Genomic DNA, 24,928 nt, shown 5'->3' on the forward strand with positions numbered 1-24,928 from the left:
AGGGTAGGGGCCTCACTTCGATAAGCACCAGTTAGCAAACCCAGGTGGGCTTTCCATGGATCAAACCCCTCTCCTGCTTTTGGTGATTTTTCATTTCCCTAACCCTACTGAGCCCCTGCAGGCATCCTCCCTGTTCCCACATTCTCCCTCTAAAGTGCCCAGTGACATCTGTACAAATATAGTTAAGCCTAGTTCACACTGGACTCATTTTTCTATAGCAGATAGTTATTACTGATTGAAAATCTGTTCTTACCAGGACTTCCCTGGTGGTCCAGTGGTTAAAAATCTGCCTTCCAAAGCAGAGGATCCGGGTTCCATCCCTGGTCAGGGAACTAGATCCCACCCACATGTCACAGGGCAATTAAGTCTGCGCATGGCAAGTAAAGAGAAGCTTTTGCACGCATCAAAGACCCAGCAGCCAAAAAAAAAAGAAAAACAAAATGTATCCTTGCCGTTTTAACTAGCAGCCACTTTAACAGTGTTAATATAACCAATTTCAGAACTATTCCCTATAAAAGTACCATCTGAAATGGAAAGAACTCACCATGGGTAAGCTGCTTGGGAACAAAACTTTTATTTGACTACAGGGTCCAGAAAAAAAAGAAAATGCACAAGTTCCAAACCTAGAGAGGGAACATTTATCTATAAAGAAGAATTAGAGAGGTCTGATGAATAGTGAGATTCTGATCAAGGACAACCTTGAACAGTATGATCTGGTGGGAATAGCATGAAGATAAGGAGTCCTGGGCTTGCCCATTTGTAAGTTGTGTGACTTAGCATCTCTATTTCCTCATTTATAAACTGTAAGTCACAGTGTCTGGCTCAAACTGTCTGCGTTTTTCCTACCAAGGGCTTCTCCAAACTTTTTCTCACATTAAAGTCAGATCTTTAGCACACTAAAAATCTGTAAGTACATTCATTTAGGCTCCAGAACATGCCCTGGTTAATAAATCAATATTTTAGTGGTCAGAAAAAGAAACCATAAACCAAAAAAAGACAACCTACACACTAAGAGAAAATATTTGCAAATAATGCAACTGACAAGAGCTCAATTTCCAAAATATACAAACAGCTGATACAAGTCAATAACAAAAAACAAACAACCCAACCTAAATAGACATTTCTCCAAAGAAGATATACAGCCACCCAATAGGTACATGAAAAGATGCTCAACATCACTAATTATTAGAGAAATGCAAATCAAAACTACAGTAAGTTACCACCCACGCTGGTCAAAATGGCATCCTTAAAAAGTCCACAAATAAAAACTGCTGGAGAGGGTATGGAGAAAAAGGAACACTCCGACACTGTTGATGGTAATGTAAATTGGTGCATGAGAAGCAGGATGGAGGTTCCTCAAAAAACTAGAGTTGCCATATGACCCAGCAATCCCACTCCCAGGCATATCTTTGGATAAAACTATAATTCAAAAAGATACATACAACCCAATGTTCACAGCAGCACTATTTACAATAGCCAAAAAATAGAAACAATCTACAGGTCCACCAAAAGATGAATGGATAAAGAAGATACAGTGTGTGTATATATATCACCCACACACACATATATACACGTGTGTGTGTGTATATATATATACACACACATATACACACAACAGAATACTGCTGCAGCTGCTGCTGCTGCTGAGTCGCTTCAGTCGTGTCTGACTCTGTGCGACCCCATAGATGGCAGCCCACCAGGCTCCCCCGTCCCTGGGATTCTCCAGGCAAGAACACTGCAGTGGGCCGCCATTTACTTCTCCAACGCATGAAAGTAAAAAGTGAAAGTGAAGTCACTCAGTCGTGTCCGACTCTTAGCAACCCCATGGACTGCAGCCTACCAGGCTCCTCTGTCCATGGGATTTTCCAGGCAAGAGTACTGGATAGGGTGCCATTGCCTTCTCCTCAACAGAATACTACTCAGCCACAAAAAAGAATGAAATACTATCATTTGCAGCAACATGGATGCAACTAGACATTATCAAACTAAATGAAGTAAATCAGAAATAGAAAGACAAGTACCATATGATATCACTTATATGTGGAATCTAAAATATGGCACAAGTGAATTTATCTATGCAACGAAAACAGATTCACAGAGAGAACAGACTTGTGGTTGTCAAGACGGGAGTAGGGGTTGGGGGATGGATTGAGAATCTGGAATTAGCAGATACAAACTATTATATCCAGAATGGATAAACAACAGAATCTTTCCCTGTACTACTGCATAGCACAGGGGACTATATTCAAAACCCTGTAATAAACCATAATGGAAAAAGCAAAACAAGTATTTCAGTGGTCAATTGAGTGACACAGGATAATTTTTTTCAGAGACAAGCACAATTTATTTCCACATTATGTTTCATGAAACTTGTAAGTCTCAGTGTCACAAGCTAAACCACAGAAGCTGCCCATCAATGCCCCACCCTAGACCCTTTCTCTCTAGCCAGCCTGCTGGAGTCTTCTGGACCATGCTGGCTTAAATTCTCTATTTGAATCCTATCATAGGTCATGAACCTCTATGAGGTTCATGAGAAATCATTGGCTTTTTCCCAAGAAAAATGCACATACATATAAGCACATAAATTCAGAATCAATCTTAAGAGGTTCAGAGACTCCTTGAAGCACATTTATGGACCCAGGCTGAACCCCCTGGTCTAAACCATTGCCTGCAGAGGGCAGCAGGGCAGCTGTAGCCCACACTGAGAGCTGCATTCAGGAAAGTTGGGGACACTGTAGAACTTGATTAGTTTTTTGAAGGCACTCTTCTTCAGCAGCATCATCTCTTCTGGGAACCTAGAAAAGATTCTGACCCGGGAGGAGCCACCATTCTTCACAGAGCCTTCTGTGCTCAGTTGCTTTTGAGCACTCACAGGCACGCTATTGCAACTGAGGGAACGTACTGCCTTCTTCTTGTTCTGCACCGACAAATAACTGAACAGGAAGGAGGACAGCTTGTGCTCGGTGACGTCTGGAGCCTCTTCAGAGAAGCAGTCATCCAGTGGGTCCAGCAGGGTTTCAAGATGGCAGCTCACAGGACTGGCTCCCACACGCGGAGGCTGCTTGACGATCTTCCTGGAATGGGCTGGGTCATCGCCTGCCCCGTTGACAGGGGGAAAGGACCTCTCCTTGGCCAAGGCTCTGGGGCCCCTGGTTTGGAAGATGAGGTTCGCCCCCTGAGGGCTGGGTTGGGAAGTACAATGCTGACTCAGGATGAGAGTGGCAGCATCCTGAATGAGATTCCAGTCTCTCAGGATGTCATCCCTGGTGGTGAACTGGGATGTCACAGTGAAACGGATGATCAGCTTGTCCTGGATAGTGGCTGGAATGAGGAAGAGACGGCCGGCTTTAGCTATTTCCTTTAACACGCTTTCTGTGAGGCAGTTAGGACCCTGTTTGAAGGATAAAGACAAGAGCATACCACATTATTCCCAGTAAGCATCCCCAGAAGCCCTGTATTTACATTTCCAAGAGGCTGAAAGTCACCAAATAATACCCTTCGTGTGAGACAGAAGATCGCATTACCTTGAGACGAAAAACCACCAGGCCAAGGTGCCTCTTGGCAGGAATTTCAAAGAAAGGGTCATTTCTGACCAGAGATTCAAAATACTTAGCCATTTCTGTGCCCTAGAATTGTGAACATCAAGAGAACTGAGATTATTAACAGGAAGAGAAGACTGTGCATAAAACTTCGTCCTGCTAAACAGGTTTAAAGCTGTCACGCCTGTGAACCATGGAGACCTAAGTGACTTCTGCCTGATTTCCTTCTCCATTTGATTCTGTTCCAAGCTGTAAAACCTCCAATGGCTCTGTATTTCTTGTCACATTAGCTCCACTTTGAGAACTCATGTCTCAAGGCCCTCTCTCGACCCACCCCCAGAAAGAGAAGGCCTGCGGGATCCTAGTTTCCCAAGCAAGGTTTGAACCCCGGCCTCCAGCAGTGAAAGTACAGAGTGCTAACCATGGACCACCAAGGACTTTCCAGAAGCCACTTGCTTTGCCATTCAGGCAATGTGCCCTCATAAACCAGCTTCCGATGTCTCAGCTTCCAGACTGACCAAGGGGGCTGGCAAGGGCCCACACCCAGCCCATGTGCTACAGTGCCAGCCAGGTGCCTCTTGCAGGCTGCAAATGCTCAGAGGAAGCAACATTTGTTTCTCCTGCACATTAAGGCACAGTGTGGGCTGCTGACAGCCCTGCCCCCATATCCTAAGTCTCCATCTTCCCCTAACCTCTCAAACATTTTCACCTCAAATGCCCTTTATCCTCTTTTTTCTGACATTCCACAAAGAATATATTTTTACCTATTATCCTCATGGAGAAGGCTTTAAACCTGTTAATGGGTACAGAGTTTCTGCTGGGGATGCAGGGAAAGTTCTGGAAATAGTAATGACAGTTACACACTTTGTGAGTGTACTTAATACCACTGAACTGTGCATGTAAAAATGGTTAGAGTTGTCTCTGCTCAATGTTATATGGAAGCTTGGATGAGAGGGGAGTTTGGGGGAGAATGAGTACATGTATAAGTATGGCTGAGTCCCTTTGCTATTCACCTGAAACTATTATACCATTGTTAATTGGCTCTACCCTAATACAAAATACGTTTTTTAAAAAAAGAAAGAAAAAAAAAATTTTTAAGGTTAAAATTTAAGGGTTATGTTATCTATATTTTACCACAATAAAATAATTTTAAAGCTTTGTACCATATTGATCTTTCACTGAAGTTATCATTTTTAATTTCCTATTGTTTTTCTTAGAATTACTAACTAAATAAGGCTAAAATTTGCCCCCTTTTTTTTTGCCCTTTCTTTCATTTTTAAAAATTTCCCCAGGTAACCAGAAGGATCTTAATAAACTATTTGCTAAGTAATTGCTACTACCTGACTCTCGCACTGGCTACTCTATTTCAAGAGAAGTCAAAAGGATTTAGCTAACAATCCTTTTGATTTGATCCAGAACCACTTTCTCTCTCCAAGGCATGGTCTGTTTAAAATTATCTCCAATCTCTGCCTAAGCACTTTTCATTTTCAAGCCCTAAAACTCTCTCTCAGGGGAAGCACTCCACTAAGTGTTTTCTAGCTGTTTTATACTTTCACAATTTACTTTCTAATTCTGTCATCATTTCCCCCATAACTCCTTCCCTCCAAACCCATTTCCATCTTGCCCTACCAATTTTGAGAACTTTCTGTGTAAATTTTTCTTAAATCTACATGAGTAAGACATCTCAGGTACAAATCTAGAGATGATGGCAGGTGGAATAGTGAGGGAAGTTCCTGGAAGAAGCAGAACTTAATCTACTGGCATCATTTGGAGAGGAGAGGGTGGTTCAGGAGGGTGAAACACAGGTGAAGGCGCAGAGGCACACTGAGGATGCAGCCAGAATGGGCCAGGGAGAAGCCTGAGCTTAGAGGCTGATAAGTGGGTCCTTGAAAGCCAGGCCCCAGGGTCTGGGCCTAGTGCAGGAAAAAGGGAGCTGATGGGAATCGAGGACTTTGAGTTGGGAAGAGGCAGCATGAGGGGAGTGGGCCAGCACCTGCAGGTCAATATCCAGTCCTAAACTGGAAGCAAAAGCATTTTCCTGACAATTTGTAACCTCCACCACCTCATCCCCTAGCGACTACATTTCAGTCTTGAGTCTGAAAATCAATCTAGAGAGAGCAAAAGTGCCTCATGTCCCTCAATAGGCTGGGTGACAGCCGCTCATTGATCAGTACCCAGTAAACCAACACCTTGATGTTAATAACAAATGTAAAATTACCAGCAGTAAGCCAGTCATCCTTAGTGATTCAACCATTTCATTGGGCTTTGTATTTGTTAAAGGAGGAAGGAATTCCCTAGAGGAAAGGTGGACAGGAAAAGACACACAGAGGAACAAAGGATGACATTTTTGGATTAAGCCTGCTGCTTTTATTCAACAACCTTGTCTTTCTCATGGGCACTTGTAAAAATGAGAGGAAAACACTGCTGACAAAAATTCTTAGTTAAGTTCCATCCTTTCCAGGAAGAATAGGACAGAGCCTTAGCCATTTTGTCTAGTGCTGCTTGACAAAAATCTTAGACATAATACAGATTGCAAGTCACTGCACCTACCTGGCTCAGTTCTTACCTGTGAAGTGCCCCTACAGAGGTGTCACAGTGAGACTGTCATTGTGAAATTTACTGACAAAATTCAAATGTGGTCTGAATAAATTTAAACTTTTATTTTTATGTAGTTATAAATTCACAGCTACTTATAAGAAATCGTAGATCACATGCTCTCTTATTCATTTTATTACAATGATGACAGCCTGCAAATTTATACTACAGTATCACCACCAGCATATTGACATGGACACAATCTATAAATTTTATAGATTGGGGGTTACCAATACTCACCTGTGTATGTGCTTGTGTGTATTTTGATCAGGGCAATTTTATCACAAGTACAGGTTTAATAAATATGAAGGTTTACAAACAACAACAACAAAAGAATGACAGAGGACTGTACCTATCTCAGTCACCTCTGGGTCTCTTTTCTAACACAATAATTTTTTTTGTTGAATTGAGTTGAAATAAATTGTACCAAATATGCCTTTAGTAAATACTTATTGACATAATGCACGAAAGTTTGTTCCAGACTTGGTAGGTCTACATGTCTATGCCAGGTTTCTGGCATAACCATGAGAGTGACTACATTTCCAGACAGCTGTGACTATCTGAGTAATTATTTAAAACACAGGCTTCTACCCTGGGCACAGGCCGCCCTTTGATTTACTCTCTATTTCTTTCTCTGCAAACCAGGCTCTCGGGCCATGCCTCCCCGGTGCTCGATAGTAGCAGAAGGGATGGTGAGACACTCAAATGGGCAGGACAGACACCAGACAGCCCTTGGTGTCACGTTCTGCTCAGTGATCCTCTAGCTAACAAACAGATGGCCGCCCTGAATAATCAAGTCCCAGGAGTTCAGGAACAGGCCCAGACATCTGAGCCATACATCACAAGTCCCTAGGGCAGGTCTGCAAAGCAGAAACCAGCCTTCCTCCCCACTAGGCCATAAAGAGAGCCCAGGCTCCGCCCCATCTGCCCACTACATACATGTCTGACATGCGCCTGAAGATTCTTCACCCCAAAGGACCGAATCACGAACCAGAGTTTAATAGAGCGAAAGCGCCGGCTCAAGGGGATCTGCCAGTGCTAGAACAAAGGAACACAGTGCTCGTGGTTAAAGACAGGGACCCCCGCTGCTCCCACACAGCCCGCTGGGCTTCATCATCCGTTGCCCACACAGCCCTCCAGGGATGCACGCTGTCACCAGGACTCCCGAGCCTGTTGGTAAGAAGCCAGGCAAGTTACCCGGAGGCCACTTCATTATGTGACCAAACCCTAGTGAACTTGGCCCTAAGAGCAGCACAGGTGGACACCAAGTCCATGACCCTGAACCAAGGAGAAGACATTTTGTTTTAAATGCTACTTTAAACGTTTCATCCCAGGCTGAAATCCAAGATAGGGCGAAGCACAACTTTCTCCAAAAAGAACCTAATTACTTGAATTGCAGAAAATAAAGTTTTATTTCTATTCCAGAAAATAACGTTTTATTTCTATTACAAAAATGTAAAGTATGGGAGTCAAGAGCTCAGATGCTTGAGTCTAGAAAACCTGGGTTTCTCCTCAAGCTCTGCCTCTTACTACCTGTGCCCTTGGGCAGTGCTGCCTCACTGGCTCTCGTGAGACAAGAAGGAGCAGCACCTCCAGGGAAGTGGTGTGAAGAGAACCGGGGTGCAGAGCTTCACAGGAAACTGTCAGTAGATGTTGGCTATTTAGATGATAAAATGTGAGCTGCCAATCACAGCGGCATTTCTGCCTAGAACCAAGACGTCGTTACTTAATATCACTGTCCTGTGCTGATCTTCCCTGTGACATTCCTGTGTCCTCAGGAGGCAGCATTCCAGTCCTTGGATTTCAAATACGCAAGCATATCTCAGCCTCTGTTAGACTCAAATTGACCCTTTGCTCCTGGTGACCAAGTCCAACAGAACTTAAAGTTCAAGGTTGCAGGCACCAAAGAGCTGAAAATGTTCAAACCAATTCCACACCAATCTCTAAGGTCTGAAAACAGAGCAAAGGGTTTGGAAAATATTTGCAATTGCCTGATGAGTACTCTGAGTTTAAATGACCTCCTCCTCAAGTGTCAGAAAGCTTTGCCACAATTTCTGTTGACTAAAAATAAATATTTGTTCCATCAAATATTTATCTAGTCCTTCATGGAATGGCCTAATCCTCAAAACTGTGCACAGCTGCATCCTTCACCCCAGTTCCCGACTCAGGCACAGTTTGGACATGACCCCTTGGTTGACGGACAATGTTTCTCTGTATCAAGTACTAAGCCTTTGATTTCCAAGCAAAACACTCTTGTGTTGACGACCAGCTTGGGGACTTTCTCTACCAGCAGAGGGCATCAAAACCTGAATACAGGACAAAAATCCCTGTGACAAGGAAAGTGTAAACTCCACCCTTAGTTAGAAGGACACTCCGGATGTAGACTATTGAATGGATAATTGTGGTGTTTCCTAAAAATATAGTTTTCCAGATGGCTATGGCCAATTGACTACAATAACTGACCAGCAGATTAAATGAGAAGCAGAGATGATTTTCACTGTGATTTCTTTACAGTCTGTCCATATATCCCAGTTGTTCCTCTTGTCACTATTCTGAAATCAATCCATGCTGACCCAGGAGGGTGATTCTAGCTGACATTCTCTGTTGGAGCAGGAAATTTGGACATGGCTCTTCTTTAACTCAAGGTATCACCAAATCTTTTCTATGTCCTATCAAGGTTTTGCCAGTCTCCCTGCCAAGGACAAGACAACTATGGGGAGAAGAGGAAGCTTCCTGATGTCAGAAGACTCTAGCCCTGATTTTAGGTGGCTCCAGGGTCCCAGGGATGAAGTCCTCAAGTCTTCTCTACCAGGTTGCTGCTCTATTTCTGGCTCATCTTAAAATGGCTAAGCTTTTATTTAAAGTTTCAGTCACCTGGGTGAAAAAGTGCTTGAGGTATGAGTCAGAGCAGCAGTGAAGACGCCTGGGATCACAACGGACAGCAGCTTCACTTTTCTAGGAACTGCTTCAAGATTTGAAAATTAAAATCCATAAGATTAGAGGTTGGGGGAGGAAAAAATAAAGTAGCACCTTCTGGTTGTAGAAATATTCATAGTAAGATTCCCCTGGATCAGTGCTAAGAAAAGCTCAATTTAACATTTTTATGAGTGATCTTCAAGAGACAGAGCACCATAAAATCTCAGCTCAATTTAACATTCTTATGAGTGATCTTCAAGAGACAGAGCACCATAAAGTCTCAAAAGTGATGGGAATGAGCCACAAGAGGATCCTGAGGTCGGGTTGTGGACAAAAACACCAAAAGTAACATAAAATCCAAAATGGGCCAAGGTAAGAAAATGCTCTTAAGTTATGATGATCCAAGTTTACTTACAGGAAAATAGGCATCATATCATACTCAGGAGAGAAACCCAGAATTATCCCTAAAGATATCTGGCCCTTGGGCTGCTGTATTTTTTATTAAAAAAAAAAATAATACTGAAAACCCACTACACCGGGCAGTAGTGATGAAAGAACCATTATTCTATTTTTATCAACTTCTGGAGGGTCCTCCCAGACCACTGTAAGCTTATTGACTGAAATTCTAATCAAAAAACCTTCAAAAAAAAATCTTAAGAAATATGAACTGGTCCAAGGGATAGTAACCAATATAATCAAGAGATGATAGAGTGATTATTTTAGGACTAAAAGGGCTAGATGCTTCAGCCCAAGGTGAGAAGACAGAACTGTCTCTTCACAAAAAATGACTCACAGATAACAGGCATCGCTCTCTGTGCTTCTCTGAATTCATTCATTCATCCTCACAGCAAGCCTAAGAAGATAGTACTGTTATTATCACCCTCATTTTATAGATGAGAAAACCTAAATAGTTTAATTCATTTGCCCAACTCCACACAAATTAATAAATGGAGAAGCCAGAATTCAAACACAGATCATCTGTCTTTGGTACCTACATACTTAATCTCTTTACTATACAACAAATCTCTGCAGCTTAAAAGAAGAGCTTTTAGAAATGTCATGCCTACCATTTATGGAGTATGTACCACATTCCCAGTAATAACTGATCTACATGTTATGTTTCCATTGCAGCCTCACAACACCCTATGAAACCAGTATCACCAAGCCCATTTTGCAGATGAGAAAGTCAAGGCTGAGAGAGGTTCACTACGTTTCCCAAAAGCCCACTGCTTGTATGGAATCTCAGAGCCAGCTCATCTCACTATCCCTCGCTTTGGCTATGTTATATGTAATTTACTAGTTTACATCACTGGGTGTGTGCGTACTAAGTTGCTAAGAGTCCTGTCCAACTCTGCAACCCCATGGACTGTAGCCCCCCAGGCTCCTCTGTCCATGGGATTCTCCAGGCAAGAAAACTGGAGTGGGGTGCCATGTCCTCCTCCAGGGGATCCTCCAGACCCAGGGATCGAACCCACATCTCTTACGTCTCCTGCCTTGGCAGGGGGGTTCTTTATCACTAGCACCACCTGGGAAGCTCTTACATCCCTATCTCCCCTATAATTAAAGGAAGGACCCATCTTCAGACTGAGAAGTAAATCTGAAGAAGTTATTTCCCCAAGAGACAGCAGAGACTGAGAATGTGTACAGCATCAAGAGACTGAGGTGCAGCTACTGGGCAGACAGGAACGCTTGGAGGCATCCAGAACTTCAGGAAGGCTATCCATTGCCCCATCCCCACTGCGTAGCTTCCCACAGCGCCTCCACGGGGACTAAAGGAGGACAGTGGTGTAAGCAAGGAGCCTCTTTTCCTGCCTGTAGAAATTCTCCTTCCTGCCCTGCTGCTGGGGAGTAAGCAGAAAAGATTACCCAGGATGGAGGCAGAAGGGAATTGGGAGAATTTCCAAATGCCACAGATACTTAGGAAACTTGCACACTGCCTCAAAGGTTGGTCACATTTTCTAGGGTTTTTTATAAAGTTTTCTGGGTTTCATTCTGTATGCTCAGGCACAGTTTGAATCTGAAGGTACACAGCAGCAATACTGTGGGATGGGCTCAGAATGTGAGGGAAGGAGACCCTCGGGGGGTCAGAAGCAGCCAGTTTTCCATCTCAGAGGCCGCCAGGCTGTCCACGCCCGCCACTCACCATGAAGTCGGTGGCCACGCCCGAGTCAGCGTGCCTGAGGTAGACGGGGTCTACGCTGAAGGTCTGCTGCAGCTTGTACTTGTCCTTGACCCTGCGGGGTTCCAAATGGGCGTCAGTGGGCTCAGGCCTCTCTGGAGGAAGCGAGGCCTTCCCACAGGCTGGGAGCCCGGCTGCCACACTCACCAGAAGCCGGTGCAGTCAAAGTGCACCATCATCCATTTGGAAGGGTTAAAGGTGAAGGAATCGGCGTACTCGATGCCCTTCAGAAAGCCCCGGAACTCGGGGCACAGGAAGGCAGTGCCTGCGTAGGCAGCGTCGACGTGGAGCCACAGCCGCTCACGGGCACCTGAGGAGGCAAACGTCACCTGCTGGGGATGGCAGCGCGGGTGGGCGTTGGTTGTCACCAGCAGCTAAAAGGCATCTTTCACCTGGCCCGGCTGCGAGGGAAGGACTGGGCAAGGATGCTCGGGGCGGAATAAGACACAGAGGCATGTGGGCACGGGGAGGGTGTCAGTGCAAGGAGTGGGGCTCAGGGAGGCAGGGCCACCCCGATGGGGAAAGCCTACAAGCCTCACCCTGGCCTTTCCTCTCACCGACCAGAGGGGGGACACTCTCTTGGGCTCCACTCTGAGCTTTCTGGAACAGAAGCCACTTTACCACTGGCCCAGAGAACAAGGTTAATGGATCCAATACAAACATTAGAGAGGGAAGGGCTCTCTTTCCTAATGGGCTTCTCACTTGAGAATTCTGAACAGTCACATTTGGGCTTCTCTTCTGCCCTTATTCCCCGCACTCAGGGGTTTACTCTGCCCTGCCCTTTTCATTTCCTTAGCCGAGACTAGAAAATATTCCAGTATGCCTCATTTACCCTCTGTTTTGGATACAGCCTGCTTCAAGCAGATTTCAACATACAAGGGAGAGGGTGAGAGATCTGAGGACCTCCCACTGCTGCCTCAAGGATGGGATGCAAGGGAGGCCAGTCAGTCCCCCACTGGGAGAAGCGGCGACCTGGCTGCCTGGGAGAAGGCACTAGTGGCCTCTGGTGACTCCTCCCACACTCTGTGCCTTGACCAAGGAGGAACAGGAGAATCCCACTGAGCTGGCTTCAGGCTCTTACTCTAGGGAACATGTTAAAACTCATCACTTGTCTTCCTAGCCAGACGGGGCAAACACTTACAGATGGGGCCCAGCTCTGACAGGCAGTCAAATGCACAGACCCCAGTGGTCCCCAGCGTTGCACAGACCTGGGGGAAAACAAAGGCAGTTAACATGGGAAGATAGGCTTGTGTGACACATTCGGCCTGAAAAAAGATTTTGTCAGAGACATTATCTACCCCATGCATCCGACTGGAACAGCGGGTATTTCACACTATATTTTAACATGACCCACAGTAAGAAATTATGCACTGAAGAACTGATGCTTTCGAATTGTGGTGCTGGAGAAGACTCTTGAGAGTCCCTGGGACTGCAAGGAGATCAAATTAGTCAATCCTAAAGGAAATCAACACTGAATATTCATTGAAAGGACTGAGGCCGAAGCTCCAATACTTTGGTCAACTAATGTGTAGAGCTAACTAACTGGAAAAGACCCTGATGCTGGGGAAGATTGAGGACAGAAGGAGAAGAGGGTGACAGAAGATGAGATGCTTTGATGGCATCACTGACTCAATGCACATGAGCTTGAGCAAACTCAGGGAGATAGTGAAGGACAGGGAAGCCTGGCCTGCTACAGTCCACAGGATCACAAAAAGTTGGACACAACTTAGCAACTGAACAACAACAACAGTAAGAAATATCTTTTAGAGAGCCAACTAGGACATATACACATGTGTATTTGAAATAAAAGTTTTACCACACATGCATATTCTCAATACAGGAAGGTACTCTCATATTTTCTATTCTATTTCTTGTTTTTTTTTTCTTTTAATGCTGGTTATGACCCATACAACTTATTCCGTAACATATCAACTCATACTTTGTAAAACAATATATTTGAGGACTTTTGGCTCTTGTTTGCAGCCTGTTACTTACCTGAATTCTGCCAAAATTCCTTCCTCCCCTTCCAACTCTACTGTTCTAAGCTGAGAATGTGGTCTGACTTACAAAGACGGGCACCAGGCCCTTTTCCCTGTCCTCTTTGATGGCTTTCTGAAGAGCTTCCCCTCGGAGCGAGAAGTTCTCATCCACAGGCAGAAATTTCATCTTGACCAGGGAAATCAGACCAGCCTTTTCCACCGAGGAGTGGGCCTGGAAGGACCACGGAAACCTGTTAGCAGAGTCGTCTGGGAATGAGCACTCCCAGAAACCACTGAAACCAGACAAAGGGAAGCAAATACAGTATCTGACGTTTGTCTTCCCCCACGGTCCCTTGGAAAATCTCCCAGGCCTGAGTAGCCCTGAACCCAGCAAGCTTCTGTCTACAGGGAAATCACTCAAGAATTAAGACTCCAGCAGCCAAGCCCTCCCTGCCTGAAGGCTTGGCCTGTGTTGGGCAACTCACCTGGTCGGAGGCATAGGCCACAAGCCGGGCGTTCAGGAAGGACTCGTCCGCCTCAGGTTCAGAGGCTTTCATTTCCAGGATTTTGTTCTTCCTCGCTGCCAGCAAGGCAATCAAGGTGGACTCGCTGACTGTGCTCTGCAGTGGAAGAAGGGTTCACAGTGGTAGCCTCTCCATGTATTCTCTTGACAAATTCCCCAGCTTCATAGGGATGTGTGTATGTGTGTGTATGTAATAGCTATTCTTGAGGAAGCACACACACAGCTCCTGCCTAAGAAGCTGCCTCCCCCCAACTCCCCAGCACACATGTCTGTTCTCCATCTCCATTGACAACCTCCTATGCATTCCTGGGAAACCTCCCTCTCCTATAACTTTCCAATTTTCAACAACATCTTTATAGGCCACAGGGACCAAAAAGAGAATGTCCAGAGAATGCTCGATACATGTCTGCTTGTAGATACGTTTGTTCCCTTTGTCTTTAAAAAAAAAAAAAAAAAAAAAAAACTTTCGATGTATTCATTTGGCCAAAAAGTTCAGATCTTTTGCCAAAAAGCTTGGATCTTCCCATACCACCTTATGGAAAAACTCAAACTTTTTGGCCAACCCAGTATTAGGTGTGAAATGGAGTTTGTTTCCACAGGGATATCCCAGAGAGGGAGGGTCCTGGCCCATGGGCAAGAGGACTTGGGCCTCAGTGTTGCTGCTGATGTTTCTTGTAACCTTAAGCTAGTATCACCCCTCCAGAAGGCTCTTTTCCATTTATAAAATGGAGAACAACTCTTTCGCTGCCTCCCAGAGGGGACTATCATTATCCAAAAAAGATTAGGTAGGATTTTGCTCTGGCCGTGACTGTGGGAATCCTGGGGGCCACCTCAGCAACCTCCCAAGAATCTTGATGTTTCTTGCCATCCGTTTGCTCAGTCTTTGGTGTCCTGGCTTCTTGAAATCTTCAGGTGACCTACAACTGATTGGTCCCTGTTGAAAAGCCTGGCAGACTGTGTCACAAAGAGTGGTATAGACCAGATCCCACAAGATATTCAGTGGCTAAAAATTACTCCACAATAAGGAAGCCAGCAGAATAGTAACAATAATATAATGATACCACCTTCTATCCATATAGCAATTCATAGTTTACAAAGAACTTTCTGCCATCCCACTTGCTCCTCATCAGACCTGCGTCACATGATTACCGTCTACATATGAGAACAGTGATGCTCAGGGATAGAACAGGACTAAACCAAGTTCATAGAGCTGATGGATACAGGAGAAAGCACTGTTTGGATTTAGACAGGCCTGGGGTTTGAATCCTCATTCTTCCACTCACCAGCTGTATGATCTGGAGCAAAATTTTAACCTCTCTGAGCTCCAGTGCTCTGGTTTCAAACATCTGGGATGATGTTTAAATGATACTATTTACCTACAGGATTCTTGAGATAATTAGATGAAAAGCAAGATCATGCTCAGCAGACATTTAGTAAGTTCTTCCAGATATAATATCTGAAGCTGTAACTATCTGCTAACACCCAGAAGGTCTACAACATGCAGGAATTTGTCTTTCTCGTGAGGATCAGATTTAATCAGTACAAGACTGGAAGGAGATGGGACTTCCCTGGTGGACCTAGTGGTTAAGGATCCACCTACCAATGCAGGGGGACACAGGTCTGATCCCTGGTCCAGGAAGACTCCAGCTAAGCCCATGTGTCACAACTACTGAAGCCTGCGCACCCTAGACCCTGTGTGCTGAAACAAGAGAAGCCACCGCAACAAGAAGCCCAAGCACCACAGCCAGAAAGTGGCCTCCACTCGCCACACCTAGAGGAAGCCCGTGTGTAGCAACAAAGACCCAGCACAGTCAAAAATGTATAAATAAATAAATAATTTTTTAAAAGACTAGAGTGAGAGAGGCAGTCACTTAGCTAGCAAATGAGTGCGGCAAACATCCCAGTTCTCATCTCAGGGCAGCACAGCTACTTTTATTTAATAGATGAATTCACTGAATCCTAACATCCACCCTTTGAGGGAATAAAAATTATGATTATTATTTCTCTACCTAATCATAAAATCAAGAAAATGACACATTACAGAAGAATTCAAGAATTTGGGGCTTATCAAAGGTCTCAGAACCAAACCCTCATGAATGTCAAGGGTTTTACAGATGCAGAAGTACCTAGCAATGTGCACAGCCTATGGGAGGCACCCAGCAAGCTCCTCCGTGCTGCACTGATCTTGACAAAAGAATTAATATTTGAAGAACTATAATTTGACAGATATTCAAAAGACAGGATTAGAGGGTAAGATAAATTGATTGTTAATTTCTCTCACTGGCAAGGATCTCCTGGACCTAGGAGGGTGGGTAAGAAGTCTCTGCTTGCCTTCCCTTTTCCAATTACCATAAGGGGTATCACGGGACAAGAGAGGGGAGTTGTCAGATTATAAACTAAGAAACGTGAATCAGGTGACCCCAGAAATGTGATCACGTGTTGACATTTCGTGTGTGTGTGTGAGTGCATGCTAAGTCACTTCAGTCGTGTCTGACTCTTTGCAGCCCCATGGACTGTAGCCTGCCAGGCTCCTCTGTCCATGGGATTCTCCAGGCAAGAACACCGGAGTGCATCGCTGTGCCCTCCCAGAGCAGATCTTCCAGACCCAGGGATCAAACCAGCATCTCCTGCATCTCCTGCGTCGGCTGGCAGGTTCTCTGCAACTGGCGCCACCTGGGAAACCCTGTTGACATTTTGTGCTGTGCTGTGTTTAGTCGTTCAGTCATGTCCAACTCAGAAGCCCTGTTGACATTTTAATCATTTTCCAAAAAGAAAAAAAAAGCTAAAACAAGAGTGGAGACAGTGGTGGCTGCATTTAAAGGCAACAGAAGTCAAGATGGTAGCGACAGCAACGGAGGGAGCAAGGACTGTGGTGGGGCTGTCGCGTCGGGCGTGACCGTGGAGTGATCACAGTGACAGTGGGCCGTGATGGTGGTGGTGTGAGCGACATGGCAGAAAGTCCATAGAAAACATGAGAACTGCCCGGGCAAGTTTGGCTTATCTTTTCCTACTTCGTCCCTATGCTATGAGGAGGCACCTGCAAGACGCCTCCCCCCTGGCTGCCGGCGTGGTGGTGCAGGAAGTGCTCCGGGAGTCCCAGCATTTTTGCCAGCCAGTCCATGACATTCATCTCCAGCTCCGTGCACGCAGGACTGGAAGCCTGAAAAAGGGGATGCAGTTCATCTGGATTGCTTCAGGGCACCAAGATGCCCCCACCGGCCCGCAAACACATCTGTCCCTGCCTTGACCTTCCCTCGGCCTAACCTGTCTTGTCCCTGGAGAAGGGACCACTTTCAGGTCCTGTGCTCCATCCCTGCCCCATCCTCTGCCAGACCAAAAGGGGAAAAGAAAACAGGGCTTTGGTTCATGCCATCCTCAATGAGGTAAATTCTCCTGTGACTCCAAAGCATTATGGACAAACAGGCCCAGAAACTTCCATTTGGCTTCTATTTGGCTCCCTAAGTCCCTAAAATATCCAACTGAAAAGCATTCTAAAGGCCAGGGGGACGTTTTAGGACACACACACACACCCCCCAACACCCACCCACCCACCCACCCATAATAGTCAAGGCTTAAAATACAGAGCTGTTCTAGGAGGATTCTGGCACAATTTAAAGCTGATTGGTGCTTAAGAGCTTATTAAGGGAAGTCTTAGGGAATATCCCTAACCCCTCAAAGACAATGTTACCATTAGGTATCAAAGTGCTTAGAGAATGTCACAAACTGGTAATAACCAGATGTCAGTCCAGATCTCATCTCTATCTGTATGAGTTGTATAGTCTCGGGGAGATAAGTTACTTAAGCCTTAATTTCTTAATTGGCTCCTACAAAATGGGGCCAATACTCATAGTTTCATAGGGTTAAAGAATAAGGTGAGATCATTTATATAAAGCTTAAGCTCAAAGAAAGTAGCCATTGTTAATATTTACCTTGAAACCCTGTTCAGAAGCCAGGACAAAATATGTCTGTCCCAGGATGTCCCATCCTGCTATGCCCTCTTTACCACTGGTTATAGCCACAGCCACTGTTACTCACCCAGGTGAATCCCAAGCAGTTGATGGCATCAGCCAGCATGTCTCCCAGCAGTGATGGCCAAGAGGTGAGAGCTGGGTAGTAGGCATGCATATGCGGGCTTTGCCAGTGCACCACCTGGAGGCAGAGCATAGACACAGGTGGCACCAGGGGCAAGTCCCGGGGCTTTCCTTCTCCAGAGACCCTCCCTGGCATGGGGAAGCACCCACTCTAGAGATTGGCTGACACTTTCAAGACAACCAAACAAGTGACACAAATCCGTAAAAATAAGACATATTCGCAGTTCTTGCTGCCCACATTTCTCCTATTCTAAGCTCGTTCATCAGTGGAGCATTTGCACATAGGCAAAGACCGGAAGGGAATATGCAAGATGAAAATCGCTATGGGAATCAGAGTTGTGGATTCTGGGTACTCTTTGCATTAGTCTCCAATGCTTAGCCCCCACAGCACTCCTATCCAGTAATAAAAGGAAGGGGAGATTGTGCTCTGTAGCAGCAGGTGGCTTATCTCATCCAGTCATTTGCAAAAGGCATCCCTAGTTCCCTGGGCAGGCATGGGCTCAAAGCTGTACTGAGCTTCCCAGTAGAGATGAAGAGAGAAGACCAGAGGATAGAAATGCCAGTCCAAGGATATGGGATCCTGCTTCCAGGTTAACCCTTGAGCCCACAGCTGGACTAACCAGATGAAAGGAGGAGCCAGTGGACAGGAAGGACTCCCTACAACAAATCTCAGAAACATTTCTGATGGCTCACCGGCCCCCTCTGGCTTCATCTCACCAATCTACAAACATGACCCATTCATATCTGTGATCACATCTTTGAGCAAAGCTGTGGTCCCCAAAGGAAGGCACTTCTCATACAGACATGATGTTCCAAAACCTATTAATTCTTAGAAAGCTACTAAAGGTGCATTTCCTCCATGATCCCCTCCCCAAAACCATGGGAAGGTCTCATTCCAGATATTTCACCCTACTGAGAGTCCATGAGATAACACTGTAGTTTATTACTGAATTATTTCATGTGCACAGATCCCTTTAATCCTTCAAGAGCAAGGACAGTGTTCTGGAGAGTGTGTATAGTAGAAGGAGCACAAGATTTAAGCCCAAGGACACAGGTTCCAGTCCTACCCGTTGGCTATTAACAAGCTGTATGACCTTGTAGACTGACTGTGAAGCTAATGAATTTAAGCATCAAGGTCCCATGTTTGCATGGGTCTCTTTCAAGATTAATTCTTCATTTTTTTTTAATTTAAGGGGGTCCCAAATTTTGCATCCAATTAAGACCTCATAAAACCAGGATCCTCCCCTGTGCCCCCCTCTCTCTCTCAACCTCAGTTTCTCATCATAAAATAAATCCCATCTCCTGGGGTTGTTGTGTGAATTAGCTTGGGAAGAAATTTGTAAAATGTAAAGCACTAATGTTAATGGTAAGCTAATCACATGGTGATAAACGCATCACATCCTGACTTGACTCTTAGGTAACAGACCTCTTCCTCTGAATTTCACTAGACAGAAGGTGTCATAGGTAATAACATCTTCCACTTTCTATGCTTTATCTTATTTAATTTTCACAGTACTCCTATTAGGAGTTTCTACCATCATCCCTGTTTTACAGATAACAACTGGAGCTGGCAGAGAGAGACAACATCCCCATAATTGCATACATCTGGTAAGGAAAGATGGCAGAAATCCAGGACTGCCTGACTCCGGAGCCCAACACCTAAGCAGGATGGCACTCTGCCTTCTCCCCTTGCTTTTCTCTCCCTCCCTCCCTTCCTTGGTTTCTCTAACCAAGGTTGGAATTAAGGCAAAAAGAGTTTTTCTTCTTTTGTGTCTAGGGTGTGGTGTGGAGGGGGAAATTAACCCAGTTTTCAATGAGGTGCTGACCCATATGAGAAAGGAAAGGGCCAACTGCTTTCAGGCCAACTCTCAGAGGCTGGTGCAGCCTGAGAGATGAGATGAAAGATTGGGTCTTCATTATCAATGTGCTTAGTGACAGTATTTTGGAAACCCAGAGAAGGGCTTCCACCTCCTGGCCTTATCAAGAGGCAATTGTCTGTTCTAATAAGATACATGAGATCAGATAAGCTGGAGGAATGCTTATCAAAACAGACAGACCTCTAGGTCCAGAAATGAACCTCTTTAACCACACTCCCAGCAACTGCTGGAATTTCTTTTAGTCAAATGAATCAGCTCATTTCCACCTCTTCTGACAGTTGCTTTCGGTCTCACTAGCAAATTACGGTTGGTGCCTCCACCAATTACATTTTAAAGAATGAAATCCATAAGATAATCTTATCAAGAAGCTAGCCGCCCTGGTAGAGCTTTGCTGATATAGAAAATGTCAAACGATGCTTGTGAAATAGGCTGAATGGTCAGAGATGAGCATTTGCCTTTGTACAAATTTGCTATCACTTGCTGTGTTTGAAGACTATCTCGCCCCTGCCTCCAGGTGTACTTCTGGCACATCTAAGTCCAAAACTCTTCAGGGGTGATGGGAGCAAGTGTCAGGTCATGCTGGGGAAGGGCAGCTGGACACATGGGGTTCAAGACACCAGCACTCCATGTAGGGAGAACTGTCACTCTGGAAAAGCAACTAACCTGTCTGAGCCTCAGTTTGGGGATAAGACAAGCCAGTCTACAACGTAGCTAATATGGTGCCTGGCACGTGGAGCACAGTAAAAGGCAGCCCCTCCGTGGGAGGAGCACGGCGCACTTGGAGCAGGAGCACTGGGCACAGCTCCTCACCTGGTGCTTCGGGATACCATCACAGCCCCCGGTGGCCCCAGCACAAGCCCCAGGCAGCAGCCAGCCTCTGTCAGTTCCCTGGCCCCCCTTGCACTGTCACTAGGCTGTGCCCCTTGTCACTGAGAGTACAGATGACTCAGGGGGAGCTCCTCCCTACTCCTGAAAAGCAGGTCCATCAGGAGATCTCCCTTGGTCAGGAAGGATATAGCTCCCACTTCAGAGGGGACAGTGACTGGGACTCACTTGGCTTCCTGGCCCCCCAACCTGACAATCGGAATGCCCTCAGAGGTGGCTGTCCTTGGCTTCCCTGGTCCCCTTTGGCACATATCAGGATTCCATAGGAGAGCCCCCAGCTCTGCCAACAGGAGCACCAGGAACCAACTCCCGCCACCCACTCCATCTCGCTCCCCACAGTCATCCTTCCCCCTCTGGCCCAATTTTCACCACTCATCTTATCCCCAGATCTCCACCCTTCTGTCAGACAGGCCCTAGGATGTAGTTCTTACTCCCTCCTGCTCCCTACCCAATTCTACAGGTCAGTCCTGGGACCAGAAACCTAACATCAGTCCAAGTCCCGGCCCTCCACGTGCCCAGGAGACAGGCTGGAATGTTGGTGGTCTAGGGCCTGGGTGTCATCTCACATTTACCCAAAGCAGGGTTTCCAGGCCTAGCGCCCACCCTCCTTCACCCCGACATCCAGAATCACCCTGAGGTGACTGCATCTCACCCCAGGCATGATGATTCGCTCAATGTCCCCAAAGATGCTGTCCCAGCTGTCGGGCTCCACGGGCGCACTCTCAGGCAGCTGGGCTCGCAGGTAGCCAGGCCTCACGTCTGGAGTCACCCGCCGCTCCCGCACAGTGGTTAGGTACTGGCAAATGTAGTCCACCATCTCCTTTCCTAAAAGAGAGGCAGAGAGGCCAGCCCCATGTCCCCTGACTGGGCCTGGCTAACCCATGCCCGTCGCCCTTGGGTTAGGGCCAGAGACTAGGTGAGGAAGGAAATGGATTCATGGGCTGAGTCAGGGAGGGTCTGACTTCCAGCACCCAGCTTGTCTTCAATTAAAAAATTAAGAGGTGTGCAAAGGAATGAATGAATGATGCAGAGAGTATGTGACTATATAAATGAACAAGAGGAAAAAATTCCAAGGCCTCAAACTCTAAAACCAAGGTAAAAAAGTGAGAATGTTAGTTGCTCAGTTGTGTCCGACCCTTTGCAACCCTGGGCGTCCCTGGTGGCTCAGCTGGAAAAGAATCCGCCTGCAATGCGGGAGACCTGGGTTTGATCCCTGGGTTGAGAAGGTCCCCTGGAGAAGGGAACGGCTACCCACTTCAGTATTCTGGCCTGGAGAATTCCATGGTCTGTATAGTCCATAGGCTCACAGAGTCAGACGTGACTGAACGACTTTCACTTTGCAACTCTATGGACTATAGCCTACCAGGCTCCTCTGTCCATGGGATTTCCCAGGGAAGAATACTGGAGTGGGTTGCCATTTCACCAAGGTAAAGTATGTATTTTTCCTCCCCGTCCCTTCTCCATATCAATCCTGAACAACTCTCCCACCTTTCTTTTTCTTTTCAAAAACCAGAGTATGTATTTATTCATTACCTTAGAGGTTCAGTATAAACACTGTGGTTCTTTCTAACCAGAAATTACACACACACACACACACACACACACACACACACACACACACCCTATACTCTTACTCTTTGTTGGCACAAATGGCAAGCTTCCACACCAGGTTCTGATAAAAGATTTAAAAATTCTATTAGTTCACCATTTCCACTGGACCATTAATTCCTCACATTTTTGGACCTGTGAACATCTTTGAGAATCTGATTAAAACTGTAGGTTTATACACATACGATTTTGTGTATAATTTCTGAGGTGCATGGACTCCCCAAAGTACAACCACAGGCCCAGACTGAGAATGCTGCACTAGCCTGAAATCTTGGCGAAATGCAGGACTATGTCTTAATCAACTTATCTCCCTCAGTTCCGTCTCCACCAACACCTCAGTGCCTGGAACAGTTTTCAGATGCTCAAAAAATTTTGTCAAATGAACAAATAAAATAAGGAAGAAAATGCAGACCTTATAAAGCTAGTGTGGGATACGATTAACCAAAGCAACAATTATTATGAAAGATTTTCCTTTACATGTTTTCCAAATAATCTAGAAACAAATTTTATGTGTTTCATACATAGATAGATTTCATGTCTTAAGAGTCAAATCATGTCCCCTTTTTCTTATATCTGCTTACGGTGATTAACCAAGAAGAATGAAATCTGTAATAGGAACATTGATTGAATATTATACGTTATAAATCTTTTGAAAATTCTACTCTAAGACTTCACTGTAGTCTTTCCTTTCCCTATTTTTTTCTTAACTGCAATCATACCCACCCAAATGTTTGATCTCTGAACAAGTGTGATATGTTCGAGAGGTATACTTCATTAAATGAGGATTTAACAGGGAAAAAAATAAATAAATAAGGAAGAAAAACACCCAAGTCAAATACTTGAAGTCACTGCAAATTATCTATTCTTTCTCCCCTTTCATTTCTGCAGAAGAGGGTCTCTATCTTCAGAGCCTCTGTCTCTTTCTGTCTCTGTCATTGTCTCTCTCCCTCTCCGTCTCCCTCAATATCTATCATTCCTCCTTAGGACTCCCTAGGCTCCTTTCTGCCTGCAACAGAGAAAGAGGAAGAAGGAAAGAGAATCTGATGTCTTCCCAATGCATCAGCTCACGAAAAATTCTTATGAACAGAACTAGCCCCAGACAAAACTGTGAAAACTCCCAGTACTTCTCTCTTCTTTGTGCTCTCCTCCAACCCTCCCATGGCCTGATGCCTCTCATCCCCCCAGTGCTGTGAGAGCCTTGGACCTAGCCCTCCACTTGTCCAGGGACTGCATGGAATATTTTTGTGTTCCACACACAGGATAAATGTCCACAGGAACCTGCTCTTGGCTGAATGCCTTTGGAAAGCAATGGAATAAGTTACTGTCCACTGAAATGCAGACATGTCTACTTAGTGAGTTATGTCTGGGTAGACGAGAGGAAAAGTTGGATTTTAATATAAGACCATGACTTACCACAAAATAACCTACTAGTGGGGATGAGGATATAAACACTTATAAAAAGAGAAATTATAAGCAACTACCTATTTCCCCTCTTAGGACAGCCATGCCTGAAAAACAGAATAACCATCTGGTTTTGCTCATCACACAAGGTTTGAGAGACAGTAGGTACTCTTTAAATAAGGAATGAATGACTAAATGAAAGAACTCTCCAGGCAGAGTCACACAGAGAGAAATAAACAGGGAGAAAGATGAGATTTTTGCAGTGACTGCAGAATACTAAGAGGAATACTTTTCTCTTTCAGAAAATGAATTATCCCCTTTTTCCCATTTAGTGGATCAGAAATCCAAACGCCCTATTCTGTGGGAAAGTGGAAAGGAAGAACGTGGCTCAGCAGTGTGGATGTCCATGAGGGTCGGTGCCTGAGAGGGAGGATGAACAAGAGGCTGGGAAAGTTTTAAACTCTGATCCCACATTCCCTTCTCAGGAAAAATTTTGCAGAAGCCAACTCTCAAGAGTCAGCTCTAACGCTCCAGTCAAAAGTCACGCCAACATCTAAGCAGCAGTTTCTAGAAGAGTGGCCACAGGGAAAAGGCCAGGGACACCCGTGCTCACCTCTCTCTCTGTACTCTTCAGGCTCCATCATATCGCTCGGGCTCAGGGCTGGCTCCTTCTTGCAGAGGACACAGTAGAGGATGCGCTCCTGGGTAGCCCTCTGTGCACTCTTTATTTAAAGGGTTCTCCTCTCTTCCCCCCTTAGCTCCACCCCTCAATGTCTCTTTCTCTAGGTTTAATTAATTCCACCCCTTCTTCCCCTAGTCCTTGTTGGGAGTAGAGACCACAGCTTTAGCCCGTCCAGAGACCTAGGATAAAAGGCATGTCTAATTAAACAGTGCACTTAGCAGGCAGCCTCCAGGTGGATATGGTAAAGAGCCCTCTTTTCTTTCTGCCCCCGGCTTCATACAGTGGAGGACGAGCCTCACACAAAGCTCCTGGCTCTGTAGCCCAGAATGAAGCCAAGCGGGTGCCGAGAAAGTAGCAAAGGTTATTAGCATCGTTCTTGCCACTGGGTCCCCATCTGAGGCCAGGAGGGAGAAACAGCACTTACAGGGATGCTGTTCTGCTGGCCACACGGGTGCTCAGGAACAGGCAGATGTTATCATCTAATACGATGGATTTTTTTTTCTATTATTACTACATAATACTTATTGCTGTAGCGATAAGAAAACAGATAAGCAAAAAAAAAAAATCAAAAATGGAAACATCATTGAGACTTAACACTTGAAGTACTTAAACGGCTGTGAGCGCCTGTGCTTGGAAAGGGACATGTTGAAACA

At 45.4% G+C, this 24,928-nt stretch overlaps 1 protein-coding gene across 2 annotated transcripts; it reads right to left on the reverse strand.

Annotated features, from left to right (window-relative positions):
* Window positions 1-2,332: 2,332 nt before the first annotated feature.
* Window positions 2,333-24,237, reverse strand: HDC (histidine decarboxylase). Of its 2 annotated transcripts, XM_040226492.1 has the most exons (12): window positions 24,207-24,237; window positions 21,237-21,409; window positions 17,767-17,880; window positions 16,769-16,891; window positions 13,694-13,828; window positions 13,297-13,440; window positions 12,371-12,437; window positions 11,377-11,539; window positions 11,194-11,284; window positions 7,074-7,172; window positions 3,525-3,626; window positions 2,333-3,391 (listed from the first exon to the last, which is right to left on the reverse strand). In XM_040226492.1, exons 1-12 carry the CDS (start codon window positions 24,235-24,237, stop codon window positions 2,657-2,659), a joined length of 1,977 nt encoding a protein of 658 aa, XP_040082426.1. In that variant the 3' UTR covers window positions 2,333-2,656. The 2 variants fall into 2 exon arrangements, with proteins under 2 accessions (XP_040082426.1, XP_040082427.1); XM_040226493.1 differs by lacking the exon at window positions 7,074-7,172.
* Window positions 24,238-24,928: the final 691 nt, after the last annotated feature.

This window comes from Oryx dammah, unplaced genomic scaffold (assembly GCF_014754425.2).
Source record: "Oryx dammah isolate SB20612 unplaced genomic scaffold, SCBI_Odam_1.1 HiC_scaffold_26, whole genome shotgun sequence".
Taxonomy (NCBI): domain Eukaryota; kingdom Metazoa; phylum Chordata; class Mammalia; order Artiodactyla; family Bovidae; genus Oryx; species Oryx dammah.